The sequence below is a fragment of the Panthera tigris genome, chromosome A2 (assembly GCF_018350195.1).
Source record: "Panthera tigris isolate Pti1 chromosome A2, P.tigris_Pti1_mat1.1, whole genome shotgun sequence".
NCBI lineage: Eukaryota > Metazoa > Chordata > Mammalia > Carnivora > Felidae > Panthera > Panthera tigris.
The window spans coordinates 78,441,309-78,455,414 of NC_056661.1; the positions used below are offsets into that span (position 1 = coordinate 78,441,309).

The 14,106-nt window shown below is 43.9% G+C and overlaps 2 protein-coding genes across 11 annotated transcripts in view; one reads left to right on the forward strand and one right to left on the reverse strand.

Moving 5' to 3' along the window:
- RINT1 (RAD50 interactor 1) overlaps positions 1 to 3,494 on the reverse strand; it is a 29,247-nt gene extending 25,753 nt beyond the window's left edge. The window contains exons 1-2 of the mRNA XM_007083940.3: positions 3,308 to 3,494; positions 2,813 to 2,858 (exon numbers count right to left, since the gene is read on the reverse strand). Of these exons, the coding sequence (XP_007084002.1) occupies positions 2,813 to 2,858; positions 3,308 to 3,349 (88 nt within the window). The 5' untranslated portion in view covers positions 3,350 to 3,494. The remainder of the gene's footprint in view (positions 1 to 2,812; positions 2,859 to 3,307) is intronic.
- PUS7 (pseudouridine synthase 7) overlaps positions 1 to 14,106 on the forward strand; it is a 76,171-nt gene that overhangs the window by 13,346 nt on the left and 48,719 nt on the right. For 4 of the 10 annotated variants that reach the window (XM_042964671.1, XM_042964627.1, XM_042964653.1 and 1 more), the window contains 3 exons: positions 2,288 to 2,361; positions 3,903 to 4,043; positions 5,397 to 5,764. Coding sequence is in view for 1 of the 10 variants with exons in the window: in XM_042964618.1 (XP_042820552.1) it covers positions 8,475 to 8,601 (127 nt within the window). In the remaining 9 variants the exon portion in view is untranslated. Of the gene's footprint in view, positions 1 to 2,248; positions 2,362 to 3,855; positions 4,044 to 5,396; positions 5,765 to 8,385; positions 8,602 to 14,106 lie in introns of those variants that run through there. The other 6 variants (XM_042964628.1, XM_042964635.1, XM_042964645.1 and 3 more) reach the window with 6 other exon arrangements.

Genomic DNA, 14,106 nt, shown 5'->3' on the forward strand with positions numbered 1-14,106 from the left:
TCTGTAGTATCTGTTTCCATGTGCAGGCTATTCCCTTTTGGTAACTCATGGAATCCTTCCAGCAGAAGGTTAGGAAACTCGGTATGATGGTAGCTGCGAGCGTGCCACTGTGGGGTCCCTAGGCTCCCTGCTGCCCAACATGCTTGACTCCACTCAGTCCACAGTGTGAATTATTCCGCAGACAGGGCTTAATCTCCCTAGATTTGAGTAGCACCTACAGATTACAAAAAAAAAAAAAAAAAAAAAAAAAAAAAAGATAATGTAGAAGTGTAAGAGGAACAGCAATTGATTTCCAGATGAAAGTAAGTGCTATAAAATAAGGCCCCAGAGAAAAAGCAGACTTCCTGGAAACCAAACCTTAGAATAAACCTGAACATGCAGTGCATTTCTCTACCTCAGGTTTAACTAAAGGATGTGGTCCTCCCTAAACAAACCATTCACGGTGTTTGTTTGTAAACAAATGAAAAGCTTGATTGTACTAGTGTATGTTTAGTTACAAAGACTACAGCAATTTCTAAAAAAAAAAAAGAAAAAAGAAAAAACAAAAACAAAAAAAAGTGTGTGTGTGAGAGAGAAAGCTGGGGAAACAATACGGAGCCTCCTGGGGAGCAATACTGGTTGAACTTTGCCTCTGTTCTTCCTGGAGCTGCCCTTGTAGAAGTTGGCTCTTCACCAAAAATGAAGTTTTAAGAAAGCAGCAATGAGAGAAGGCAAGAGGTTAGACAAGAGATTATGATCAGCCTCATTACGAAACAACTGTTACTTCTGATCAAATGAAAATATGAAAAGAGAGAGAGAGAGATGCCTAAATGCAAAATGTAACTGTCAGATTTTGCTCGTTTAGGATTAAGAGAATATATACCAATGTGTTTAGTACTAGGTTATGTTCCTCCCCCAGCCCCCAAACCCTAATTTTCCTTTGTTCTATTCAACTTATGAGTATTCACAGTGCGTCATGTGCTATGAGAAGCAGTAGCCCACCAGTAACTAGGAGCAAAACTAGCATAAATCTATGCCTTGACATCCCAACTATAAATTGTACCATTTGCCCAGCTGACACCTAAAGGTTATACATGGCATTAAAATCCATGTTTCCTGACCCTCAACCCAAGTTTCTTACTTTTTTTCTCCTTCAAATATGAGAATAGGCTGGTTTGCATCAAACTTCATTAATGCAGAATCCATCTACAGTTATGGACAAGAGTCACGGTGTCCTCTTTTTCTAGTTTAATCTTGAATAAAACAAGTACATTGAACATTGCATCTGCAGACACCTAGAGGCAGGGCTTTGTGGAGGGAATGTTTTCCTGTAGGTTAGGGAGCAAATTCTATCTTCATTTACTTTTACTTACTGTTTTTTTTTATTTAAAAAATTTTTTTGCGGGGGGCACCTGCGTGGCTCAGTCGGTTGAGCCTTGGACTCTTGATTTCACCTCGGGTCCTGATTTCATGGTTTGTGGGATCGAGCCCCACATCGGCTGTCTTGTGGAGCCTGCTTGAAATACTTTCTCTCTTTCTCTCTCAAAATAAATACATAAACATTAAAAAAAAAATTTTTTTTTTTTTTTTGCACCTAGTTTTAAATTCTATTCTTTTGACATCACCATTTAAATGCAGTAAGTACATTCTTGGTCAAATGACGTTCTTTAAGATGACACACTGGTGATTTGGGAGGTTTTTATGACTCTCCTTTTCTGTTTCTTGTAGTAAGCACCCCTAAATGCAAACAAGTTGACCAAGCCACCAAAGGAGGGATAAGGACAAAGTCTATAGTCTGTGTCTATCATTCTACTAAATGACATCTCAGTAGGCATCAACTTCTCAGGCATCTGAATGGGCAAAGGTGGGAAAGGGAAGGGTTTAACTAAAAGATAGAGGGTACTCTCCAATCTTTTAAAAAAGGAGCTGAGCTATGACCGTCAAGTGCTATGGGCTACTTAGAGCTTTCCTTCCGAGGCAGAATGTATCCGCAGGCATGGTAAGGGCAAGCCTAATTCCTGAAGGCATTATGGTAATGTGGGCACCCTTCCTCCTACCACTACTCATTCCTAGACTATTTGCCATGGTCAGAAGAACCAAAAACCCTCTGATGGAAAAGCTGTTACATGCCTTTCCCCTTCCTCCCCCAATAAACTTCACTTCAAAAGCCACTGAAGATTCCCTGATTTCCAGAAGCCTGCCATGCTTAGCTCATTACAGTAAAATGACAAATGTCCACATCCCTGACATGTGCTCCTGTCCTCGATAGGAAGTGGAGATGCTGATCTTTTCCCTCTTCCTTGTCCAGACCAAGATTCAGGAAACAAGTTATCCCTTGTATTTTTCTTCCCAGATCAACTTTTACTGGCAAATTCACTGAAGGTAAAGTACCACTAAACAAGTACCATTTTGACTCCAATTAAGGCGGTGGTCATCTCTCCTAGATCATTAGCCCCTCCAAATTCCTAATGTTTGATAAGTTGTTGCTTCATTAAAATAACAGGCAGGCCCCAATTATTCTGAATTGGTGTGAGGGGCAGACTCCAGTGAAACTACACCAGTCCCTGCACTAAGTCCGGGTCAGGGAGTGCTTATCTTCAAATTATCCCACATTTTACAATTTTAGAAAGAAAGATAGGTGCATGATGATAACCAGCACTTAATACAATGCAAGTATATTGTACCAAAAAAAAAAAAAAAAAAAAAAAAAAAAAAAGGAGAGATTCATCTTAAAGACAACAGGCTACGACTCTTCTGCTCCGCAGACCCTGGAGGGCTGAGTTTAGGAGAGATGGCTGGGTAAAGAATGGTAAGGTATTTCGAGTCTGCTTACTTTTCTCCTCGACGTCCTTCCTTTCGTTACCACTTTCAGGGCAGCACTAGAAGAATAGGTGTAACAAACACATTAAGACTGGAGTGATAGGTGGAACTCCTCAGGATTCCCAGAGGGCGCGAGGTCCCAGACTCCCTCCCCTGGGGTATTCCTGAGGGATCAGGGCCATCTGACGCAGGTGGCCCTGAGGATCACCACTGCCACCTCCCCAGAACCGCTGGAGTTACCTTGCCCAGCCTTCAGGGCATGTCTCTACGTCCCTAGAGACAACTATCTGTGTCATCTCATCAGGGTCGCCAGAGCCACCGCACTGGGACCACCTTCTCTGGGAGGTCCGTGCCACCTCGCCAGATTGGAAGGCCTGTCTCCCCGGGCCACGGAAACCACGTCCCCAGGCCGCCAGGGCCACCTCACCGACGCAATCTCCTTTGGGAGATCTGTGCCACCTCCCCGGGCTACCAGCGTCCCCTCCCCGGGCCACCAGGGCCGCCTCACCGGGGCTGCCGGCGCCTTGCCGATCTCGGCGGCCGGGAGCATCCCGTCTCCGCGCGAGTCCTCGGCTCCATGAGCAGCCAGCGTGGCTTGTAGAGTTCCGCTGAGGCCAGCGACCAGACACCGGTTCTCCCTGGGAGACCGTGGGGCCGGGCGCCACCTCTACTTCCCCTCGCCGTCTCTCTGATTTCTTCCTCTCCTCCCAGAGAGGCCCTGCCCGTGCAGCCGCCAGCCATGCGCGGTGGCGCCCTCTGCTGGCAGGGGGCCAGCCCCCCAGGCTCTCGGGAGAAAGGGGGGCGGGCCTTCTCAACCTCTGCCACACCTCCACCTCGCGGGGGTCCTTGCGGATGGAGCTTGAAGGTACCCCACCCTCTACACCATAAATTCCTTGTGAACTTGTGTAAATTCCTTGTGTTCAGCTTATCCTTTAGATGAGACCCCAGCTGTTCTCGGAGTGTGAGGGGGCTTGTTGGCTAACTTTAATGTAATTTGGTCGGCCTGTTTAGTTGGGGGAAATTCCAATGTCATTATCTTGGGATCTTTCTTTTAAGGCTGATCAGACCCAGCTAGAGATGACCCTCCACTTTCCTGCCTGTAGGGTGCAGATCTGGTTGTAAACGACTGGGAGCTGAATGGCAGAAGAGGACTCAGCATCAAATATGCACTTTACCCTGTGCAGAGGCCCAAAAAACGTGGCCTTTGACAAGAAGGAGGAACATGAGGGATCTGGAAGCAAGAAGTAGGTAGAGGACGCAGGGATTCGACTTCAAAAACAAACATGGGAGGTGGTACCAAAAAGACTAAAACAAAGGAGGGTGGGAGGGAACAACCCATAGAGGAAACAGAAACCATTTAGTGAGAAGAAAATTTTAAAAAATATGTATTCTGTATACATTGTCTATATACATTGTACATAGAATATATATAATCAATATCTTGAGATGTGAGGTACCACTGCAACCATAAAACAATAAATAACAGGATACTATTTTTAAAAGAGTATTTAGAGGGGCGCCTGGGTGGCTTAGCTGGTTGAGTGTTGGACTTGATCTCGGCACAGGTCATGAGCTCACCATTCATGAGTTTGAGCCCCGGGTGGGGCTCAGCACAGAGTCTGCTTGGGATTATCCCCTTCTCTCTCTGCCCCTCACCTGCTCACTTGCTCTCGTTCTCTCTCTCTCTCAAAAGAAATAAACATTAAAATAAATAAATAAAAAGAGTATTCAGAGACAAATATGATTGCAGAAATGGAAAGTTCAATAAAAGAGTTGGAAGATAAATGTTGGGAAATATCTGAGGGGGAGGGAGCAAAAGGACAAAGAAATGAAAAATAAGAAAGAAAGAAAAAAAAAAAAGAAATTAGAGGACCACTGCAGGAGATCCAAAATCTGAAAAATAAGAGTTCCAAAAGAAAAACCAATCACTCCTTAGGGAAGGAATGATCATCACCAAAAAATTCAAGACAATGTCTCCAAACTAAAAGTCACGAGTTTCCAGATTAAAAGGGCCCGCTGAGTGCCCAGCACAATGGATAAAAGATGACTCATCCCAAATCATCATTGTGAAATTGTAGGACATGGGGGTGGGGGGGGGTGAGGGGGGGAACAGACAATCCTAAGCTTCTAGAGAGAAAAACAGATCACTTAAAGAGTCAAGAGTGAACATAACTTTAAATTTCTCAACAGTCACGAAGAAAGCTAGAAGACATAGGAGCAAATTCCTTTTTTTTTTAATGTTTATTCATTTTTGAGAGAGAGCGTGAGCGAGGGAGGAGCAGAGAGAGAGGGGGCAGAGGATCCAAAGCAGGCTCTGCGCTGACAGCAGCCAGCCTGATTCAGGGCTTGAACTCAATAAACCGTGAGATCATGACCTGAGCCAAAGTCTGACACTTAACTGACTGAGCCAACCAACTGAGCCACCCAGGTACCCCATAGGAGCAAATTCTATCAAATTTCAAAAGGAGATTTATTTCAAACTAGTATTCTACACCTGATGAGTCAAATACCAATCAAGTGTGGGTAAACAATAAAGGTATGTCCAAACATTCAAAGATCTCAAAAAATTTCCCTTTCATTTACTTTTCCTTCCTCAGGATGCTCCTGGAGGTTGTGCTCTACTAAAATGAGGAACTAAACAAAGAAAAAAAGAAGATATAGGATATAGGAAACAGAAGATATAATGCAGGAGAAAAATGATTTGAGAGGCCCTGACAACAATTCTTCACTAGACATGGATTGGTACAGGTCCAGAAGGCCCAGAAGAGACTCCATTTTCAGATGAAACTGATAGAACACCTCATCTATCTAAGTCTTGGGAAGCAGAGATTGAAACAATCGTTAAAAAGTTTGGGCTTGGCTTGGTGATGGATAGTAAACCAAAATAAGATAATAACTGCAGGAAAAACAAAAAGCTGAGCAGGAGAAGAAAAGTGATCATAGTATATACTGCTTGGCCCAAGATGTAAGTAATGTTTACCTAATCATAATGAAGTAAACAAAAACCTATTAAAAAAGGACAATATAACTAGATTGAGCAGATCAAAGGATGAAAAGTGTGGTGGCGGTGGGGAAAAGGATAGGGAAAGAAAGAAGAACTAAATCCTCATTTCCCACTAAGTGAAATCAACAGATAATGCCTAGAAGTGAGAAATCGAGAAATAGCAATGCAAACATTTTATATAGAGAACTGAAAGTGAATATCAAAATAACCAGTTAAAAGACAAAAGTGACTGCCTTTAAGGAGGGGGAAATTGGTAAGGGGGGGTACAGTCTCTGCTCTTTCATTGCAATTTATAAGATTTCTACAGAATTATTTGGCTCTAAATCACAGACATGCATACTCTGATAAAAATTAAAAATAACATTAAAGGGAAAAAAAGATTGCTCTAAACCCAGATTTTTGCTTCTGGGGAATTCACTTCTGGTAAGGGAAACAGAAATGAAAATAAATTAAGATTGAATGCAGTAGGCTCAACAACGGAAATGTTTGCAATGACTGAGGGAGCACAGAAAACAATTGACTACTATCTGGGGAGTGTAAAGAGGCAATCTTAGATGGACAGAATAGTAGGCAATAATAAGGATGAAACAAGAGATACATTGTATGTTTTGGGCCCTTAGCAGTCCATAGTGCTGGTGTGGATTAAAAGCAGGATCCCGAATATTATACATAATGTACATGTTAGGATGTAATTTGAAAGTCAAGGAGAACATTAAATTGTTAAATGATTATTAGAGGGAGTTAGAATTTGGGACAGGCTTTGAACACTTCTGTATTATTTTAACTATAAAAGCCAATAAAGGGCTGTCATTTTGAAAAACAGAAAACTAAAAATGCATGTTTCACTTGGACCTTGTCTGAGGCGGTTCAGGATAAAATGCAGTAAGTTTTGATCATGGATCTAGCTAGCTAACAGCCAAAGGAATGTGAATGTTCTTTCCTTCCATATGCATTTACGAGGCGTTCAGCCTCAGAGAAGATAATTTTTAAAGTATACAAAAATTTAAAGTTTAGGATTGAATTTTTACTGTGTCTGTGGTAAACATATGTGCAGTTGCTGTCATTGGGACATTAACCTATGAATTAGCCATAGCCCAGGACATGTGATTATACATGGATTAGGGACAGAAAACTGTCCTCAACTGAGGTGACTGATCTCAGAGTATAGAATCTCACAGTATAGAATCCTAGCAGTCTGAGTGAATTATCCATACTGAGTATGGATAATGTAAACCCAGATTTTAAAAACAAGTCTACCACTACTATAGGAAACAAAGTGGGGTTGTTCAAAAAATTGAAAATAGAATTAATATACAACAATACCACTTCTGGGTATATACCCCAAGAAATTGAAAGCAAGGTCTCAAATAGATATTGGAGCACCCATGTTCATAGCAGCATTATTCACAATAGCCCAAAGGCCGAAGCAACTCAACTGATAATAGGGGAACAAAACGTGCTATATATATGTAATGGAATATTATTCAGCCTTAGATAGGAAGGAAATTCTGCCACATGCTGCAACACGTGTTGTATCCTTAATGGATGAACATTAAGGAAATAAGGCAGTCACAAAGGGACATATGGCTATATGATTCCACTTAAAGGAGTTACCTACAACTGTAAAATTCATAGAGAGAAGAGTAGAATAGTGGTTCCCAGGGCTAGGAGGTGGGGAGACTGGAAATTTGCTATTTCCTGGATAGAATTTCAGCTTTGCAAGGTGAAAAGCCTTCTGGAGATGGATGTTGGTGATGGTTGTACAACGTTGTGAATGTACTTAATGCCACTGAATGTACACTTCAAAATGATTAAAGTGATAAATTTTATGTTGCATGTACTTTACCACAATTTAAAAAACCAAGTCTAATAGAAATTAAAGGACTTGAAATAATATATAGGTGTTTCACTGAGGATTGAAATTTGGCAAAATAGTGCAAAAACTATTAGAGGCCAGAATTTGGTCGCGAAACGTGTGCTACTTGAAGAGCATGGAAGGAGTATGGATTTTATTTTTCTTCACACAGAAGCACAAACTTGCTATGATTAGTTTTTTTCTGGAGCCTATCCTATTGAGGAGCCGTCAAGCAGGAGGGGTAAATCGAAGAAGTGGGAAAATGCTTCTCTCGGATCCCCTGCACTTGAAGGAATAATATATAGAACAATATATTCCCTAAAGTTATTCTTTTCCTTAAACTAGCCGCATGAGGGGGGCAACACAAAACGGCCATAACCATGTGGAAGAAACCTTTATTAAAATACGTAAAGCATTCGTTAAGGCCATGGCCACGGCCACTTTAGAAGTCCTAAAGACTGTCTGAAGGACTCTTTGGTGCACGATGAAATCCCTGTTTGCCCGGGCCCTGGAGAAATCACTGTTTGCCCAGGGCCTGGACAGGCTCCCGCCGCCGTGAGCTGGCAAAGCCGCAGTGAACCAACGAGCTTCCTCCAGGCAGAGGCCACTGGGTCACTGGGCGGCGGAGAGGGGCGGGGCCTCGTTGCTCCGGGCCCGCGCGGAGGCGGGGCCGGCGGCGGAGGGCGGGCCCCGCCCCGAGGGTGGGGCAGATTAGCGGCGGCGCGTCGCTGCGCAGCACGTGTGAGAGCTCCGCGGCCGGCGAGTGCACCCGCGCGCTCCGGGCCCCAGGGGCTGAAGGCGCTGACGGCGTTGCCTATGCCGGGGCGCCCTCGCAGCTGGTTCTTCCGAGTGGCCCTCGTCGCCGCCGCCCTCCTGCGCCCAGAGCAGCGCGCCCGCCCCCTCGCCGCCCGGCACGGGCCGCGCCCGCGCTCCCAGGCCCCGGGTAAGTGCGCGGCCTCGCCGCAGCCACCCGGGCTCCACGGCCCGGCCTCAGGGCCCCGCCCGGAGGGGCAGTGCGGCCTGGGAAGGCGTCCCGGCCGCGGCGTGAGCGCACGGCTTGCCCACGGCGCCTCCATTGCTGGCCGTGCCCGCGGAAGCGCGGCTGGAGCCTGGCGGTCCTCCTCCCGCGGTACCAGCCCCGCCCCCCCTTCCGGGGCCGATCGGCAGGGGGCGCCGTGCCCTCCCGCCTCCCTGTGGCGCTGGCCGCCCTCCGTTCCCAGCCCCTCTCCTCCCTTTCTTTGCCCCGGAGCTCCCTAAACTCCTCTCCTCGCCAAAGAGAAAACCGGCCTCTATCCCGGGACCCTTACAGCCTCGGTATATCGCGGGGCCGGTCTTCTGCAGGGTAAAGCCCACGTGCTTTCTCTCGTCCTCGTTTTCACCCATCACTACTTAACTGCGAGGCTACTGCAAGCCAGGCAAGCACCCAGCTGAATGCTTATTTTTGTACACGTTTCCCAGAGTAGGAGCCAACAGGTTGGGCACCAGGAGTGTTTTCTCCAGCTCTCCACCGGGTCCGTGTTTAATGAGTGGATGTTTGGAGGTGCTGCTGTGCATGTTGAAACTCATCTACGCCGAGTCCTTACCTAGCCAGCCCTGCACTGAGGTTTAGAAGTACATCCTAATTGCCTGGGTTATTAGTGCCTGCCAAGAAGTAGGGTTTGGAGAGAGTTTCGTTTGCCAGAAATTTAATCCCGTTGTCAGGCCACTTTTTTTTTTTTTTTTTTTTTTCATTTCAAAAATCTTGGATTACCAAGGGCTTTTGTTTCAAGTCTCCAGTCGTCTGTGCAGTCATATTCCGTTCCCTTGGGGATACCTTGGCAATTGAGGGATCTGTCAAAAATAGGCCGGTACAGTCATGGTGAAAAGAGGATGAATAGGCGATAATTTTGTTTAATCATTTAACAGCTCCTTTTGAACATCTTTTGGTAGAGGCTGAGGCGATGCAAGTATTAATAAAAGGTATATTGACCTCAAGTAGGAGAGAGATACTGCAGTCCAGCTGGTCCGTTGACTTAAGTTTTCTCCTGTTTCAGGTCCTTTACCTGTGCTGGTCCTGCTGCCTGGAACTCTCCCCATACACATCTTTTCATGTCTATAGTTCTTTCTCCCCTTCCCTTTACTCTGCTTTATTTGTAGCTCTTACGGGTGTATGTTTCTGAGATTATTATTGTTTTCCTTGATATATCCTTAAATAAATATAAACTCAAAGAGGACAAGAAATTGCCCCTTTTCCCCAGTGCCTAAGATAGTGCCAGACTCATAAGGGGTACTCACATATTTGTGGGATGAACGAATCTAATGGACTTAATGATTTTGCATATTAGAATGTAGAGTGTGCTCTGCCCTGAAGAAAGTGCTCTTTATTATATGTGTGTGTGTGTGTATTTTTTTTTTTAACGTTTATTTTATTTTTTGAGAGACAGAGCACAAGCAGGAGAGGGGCAGAGAGAGGGGGAGACACAGAATCTGAAGCAGGCTCCAGGATCTGACCTGTCAGCACACAGCTGGATGCCGGGCTCAAACTCACAGACTGTGAGATCATGACCTGAGCCTAACGAAGTCAGACGCTCAACCAACTGAGCCACCCAGGCGCCCCAGAAAGTGCTCTTTGTAGTGAGCTAGAGGGGTTGTTGACAGTTTGCAGAGGCTGGAGGATAGAAGTATTTAAAGGGGCGCCTGGGTGGCTCAGTCGGTTGAGCGTCTGACTTCGGCTCAGGTCATGATCTCGCGGTCTGTGAGTTCAAGCCCCGCATCAGGCTCTGTGCTGACAGCTCAGCCTGGAGCCTGTTTCGGATTCTGTGTCTCCCTCTCTCTCTCTGCCCCTCCCCTGTTCATGCTCTGTCTCTCTCTGTCTCAAAAATAAATAAAACATTAAAAAAAATTAAAAAAAAAGTGGAAGTTGTATTTTGAAATATAGATAAGACTAAGACTAATATGGCTTTAGATGTTCATTTTACAGAAATAATGTTAAGGGATTATCGGTGTTGTATTACAGTTTTGAAAATGTTAAACTTTTGTTGTTGTGGATGTAAAGAGAGCTTATTGGTGAATTTAGTATCTTAATGAAAAAGATTTTAAAATATTGATAAAATTGTAATATTCCTAATGTCAGTTGGGTCACTTGGAGTATAAAAGAAACAAAACCCACTTTTTTAGTATTCCTTTCAAAAAATTGCATAGGACTTTGAAGTTCACAGGTAAGTATTAGTAGATTCTCTTCTTGGTGGTGGTGTGGTCTATATTACTTGACTGATTACTATTTTGAATAGTGTATTTGTGCAGCATAGCATCTCTTTAAAAACTTTTTTTTAAAATAACATTTAAAAAAACTCATAAAGTTGTACTCTCTACCCTTCCTCCCCTTTTTAAAAAGCCAGTCATTTCAGCTTTGAGGTAGCATGCTTGAGTATGTATATTTGGATTTTCCTGAATGCAAAACTTTTTCTTAGGGAAATCACTCCCGGGCAGCCTGAGTGGTTTATTTTTCTGATTGAATTCTTCCCAACAACTTCAATGTTCACAGGATCTGCTCGCTCCCTCCCCTCATTTAAAAATTATATTGCAGGAGCACCTGGGTGGCTCAGTCAGTTAAATGTCTGACTCATGGTTTCGGCTCAGGTCACGATCTCCTGGTTTCGTGAGTTCAAGCCCCACATCAGGCTCTGCGCTGGCAGTGCAGAGCCTGCTTGGGATTCTCTTTCCCTCTGTCTGTGCCCCTTCCCCACTTGCTCTGTCTCTGTCTTTCTCTAATAAATAAACCTTAAAAAAATCATGCTGCATTTTAGTCTTCCCTTTTATATAATTCTTGCTCATGAAAACAATACTAATTTGAGCTCTGTCTCCTAGTCCAGAAGTTTGAACAGCTGTTCTAGTAAATATGTTCTCAGCTTCTAGGCCCACTGAGAGAACTTAGCAAAATACATATTAAGTGACTTATAATCATTGGTACCATGTATATTTTAATAATTAATGTGTATGATAGGGTTATTAGTTCAAACAAATGAAAAGTATTTGTAATTTCATTTGAAACACAAAAGTGAGATTAGTTAATGAGCTTGTCTTGTAAGTTAAATATAACAAGGAAAAGAGATTAGGCAAGTGTCCACAAGTATCGAGAAAAAGACTGCCCAAAAATATTAAAGGCCTGTTTATTTGGTGCTGTTGGCAGTGCTTTGAGGGACTCTTAAAATTAAATGGTATTTGAAGGAGGAAACCCATGTTTAATCATTAGCCCAGAGAACAAAAGAAGCCTAAGAAGCTTTGTTTTTTCCCCAGACTCAGCAATACAGTTCTGCTGTACAGACCATCCATAATAAATATTAATGACCAGTAGTTGAATAGGAACAGCTATTACAGACCTTTGAGCAACTCATCATTTTTCAGCTTTGCAGAGAAAGAAACCTCAGCTTAGAGAGGGTAAGTGGCCCACTCAGTAAACGGCAGAACCTAGATCGGGTTGAAACCAGTGTGTGATATTCATATGTGTGATCTGCTAATATTCTCATGCCCAGGATGTTACGCATAACAGTGCTGTTTGAAACTTTCCAGGATTTTATTCACGAAATCACTGATGTGGGCGCAGCGGAGAGCAAGGAGTTGGGTGATGACCATGTCCTGACTTAGGTGACTGGTAGTTGGTGGCAACGTTCCCTGAGCTGGGAGGTGTAATGTGTGTTGGTGGTGGGAGATGATGAGATCAATTTAGGGCATGTTGAATTTGAGCATTTGATTCAGCTCTTCCTAGCTGGGTCAGCTGGAGTAAGACATGGATATCTGGCAATGCTAATGAACCCGGAGCCATAGGGTGGAGGAGAGGCTTGAATGAGCTCACTGGGTGCACTCTGCAATTGCTCAGCTTGACAGCTATTGCTTTGGACTTCCCAAGCAACTGGGAAGTCAGAGATGGGTCTTGGCTAGAAAAATGTGAGAGTGAGAAGGGAACAAGACTGGGGTAGGAACCTAGAGATGCCCAAATTTAAGCAGCAGCAGAGAAGGAGGGGAAAAGAGTACCTCAAGAGGCAGGAAAAAAGGGGTAGAAAGAGTTTCAAGGAAGGAAAGTGGCAAACCGTGTCCAGTTGGGAAAAGATGTCAATTAGAGCCAGGCTTGAATGACTGTGGTTTTGGCACAAGGAAGCCATCGATGAACTTTAAAAAACAAAACAAAACAAAACAAAAAAACACTTCATTGGTGTGTGGGAGGCAGAAGCCAAATCTTTCACTAAACGTCAGCTGCACACTGGCGGGGCGTTGATTTGATTTGCTGCAGTGTCTTTTCGCAGTACCTGGAATACCGCCTAGCGCAGGGTGCACAGTAGGTATTTGTTGAGGGGATGAAGTGCAGTGCTTAGGATTGAGTGTTAGAATGACTGGACTTTTAGGAGGGTTGTCTTATTTAAGGGAATGGTTATAATAAGTGGTCTAGTGCATATGCTGGAAAGAGGGGTAGACATCTGTCAGAGGAGGCCCGCAAGCAGGACTTGAAGAAGACTGTACTGACCAGGCATGGCCATGAGAGTAGGGATGGCTGTTTAAGAGGGGAAACCCCCTCACCTGCTGTGGTTTTCTCCAGCAGCATCCAGGAGCACAGACCTAGACAGTAGGTTTGATACTTGGTTGGGGTTTAGCACGGATCACGAAGCAGCAACAGTGAGCAAGAGTGTTGAGTGGTGGCTAACAGATGTGGAGGTTTGGGGCACTTGAAGAAGTGAAGGTGGAGAGGGGCACCTGGGTGGCTCAGTCAGTTAAATGACTGGCTCAGGTCATGATTTCATGGTTTGTGAGTTTGAGCCCCGCATCAGGCCTGCACATCAGATTTTTTTTTAATTATTAAAAAAAAGTGACAGTGGAGAGACGGTATCTTGGGACCTGTTTGAAGAACACGTGATGAGAGAGAGCAGAACAGAAAAAAGGGTAAAATAGTGGTTGATCAGAACACAATAGTTTGTGTATCTTTTTATACTTCATATGTTTGAAATTTTTTGTAATAAAAAGCTTACCGTAGAAGATGTGATAACCTCCCCATGTTCCCATCACTCAGTTTCAATAATTATGAACCTGGTTTCAAATCTGTACCCCCTCCACTTCCATTCACCACTGGTAAATTATTTTGAAGCCAAATTCCAGACTTCGTAACTTTTCAACCATAAATATTTGTTAGTGTGTCTAAAACATAAGGATTCTGTTTTTAAATGTAACCACAGTAACATAATTGCACCTTTAAAAGTTAACAGTACTACCTTGATGTCATCAAATATTCCCAGTATTTTGCATCCCTCATCATCTCAAATGCTTGCTTACTTGTTTTTTAAAATTTACATCCAAGTTAGCGTGTAGTGAGTGCAACAATGATTTCAGGCGTAGATTCCTTAATGCCCCTGACCATGTAGCCCATCCCCCCTCCTACAACACTTCCAGCAACCCTTTGTGTACTCCATATTTAGAAGTCTCT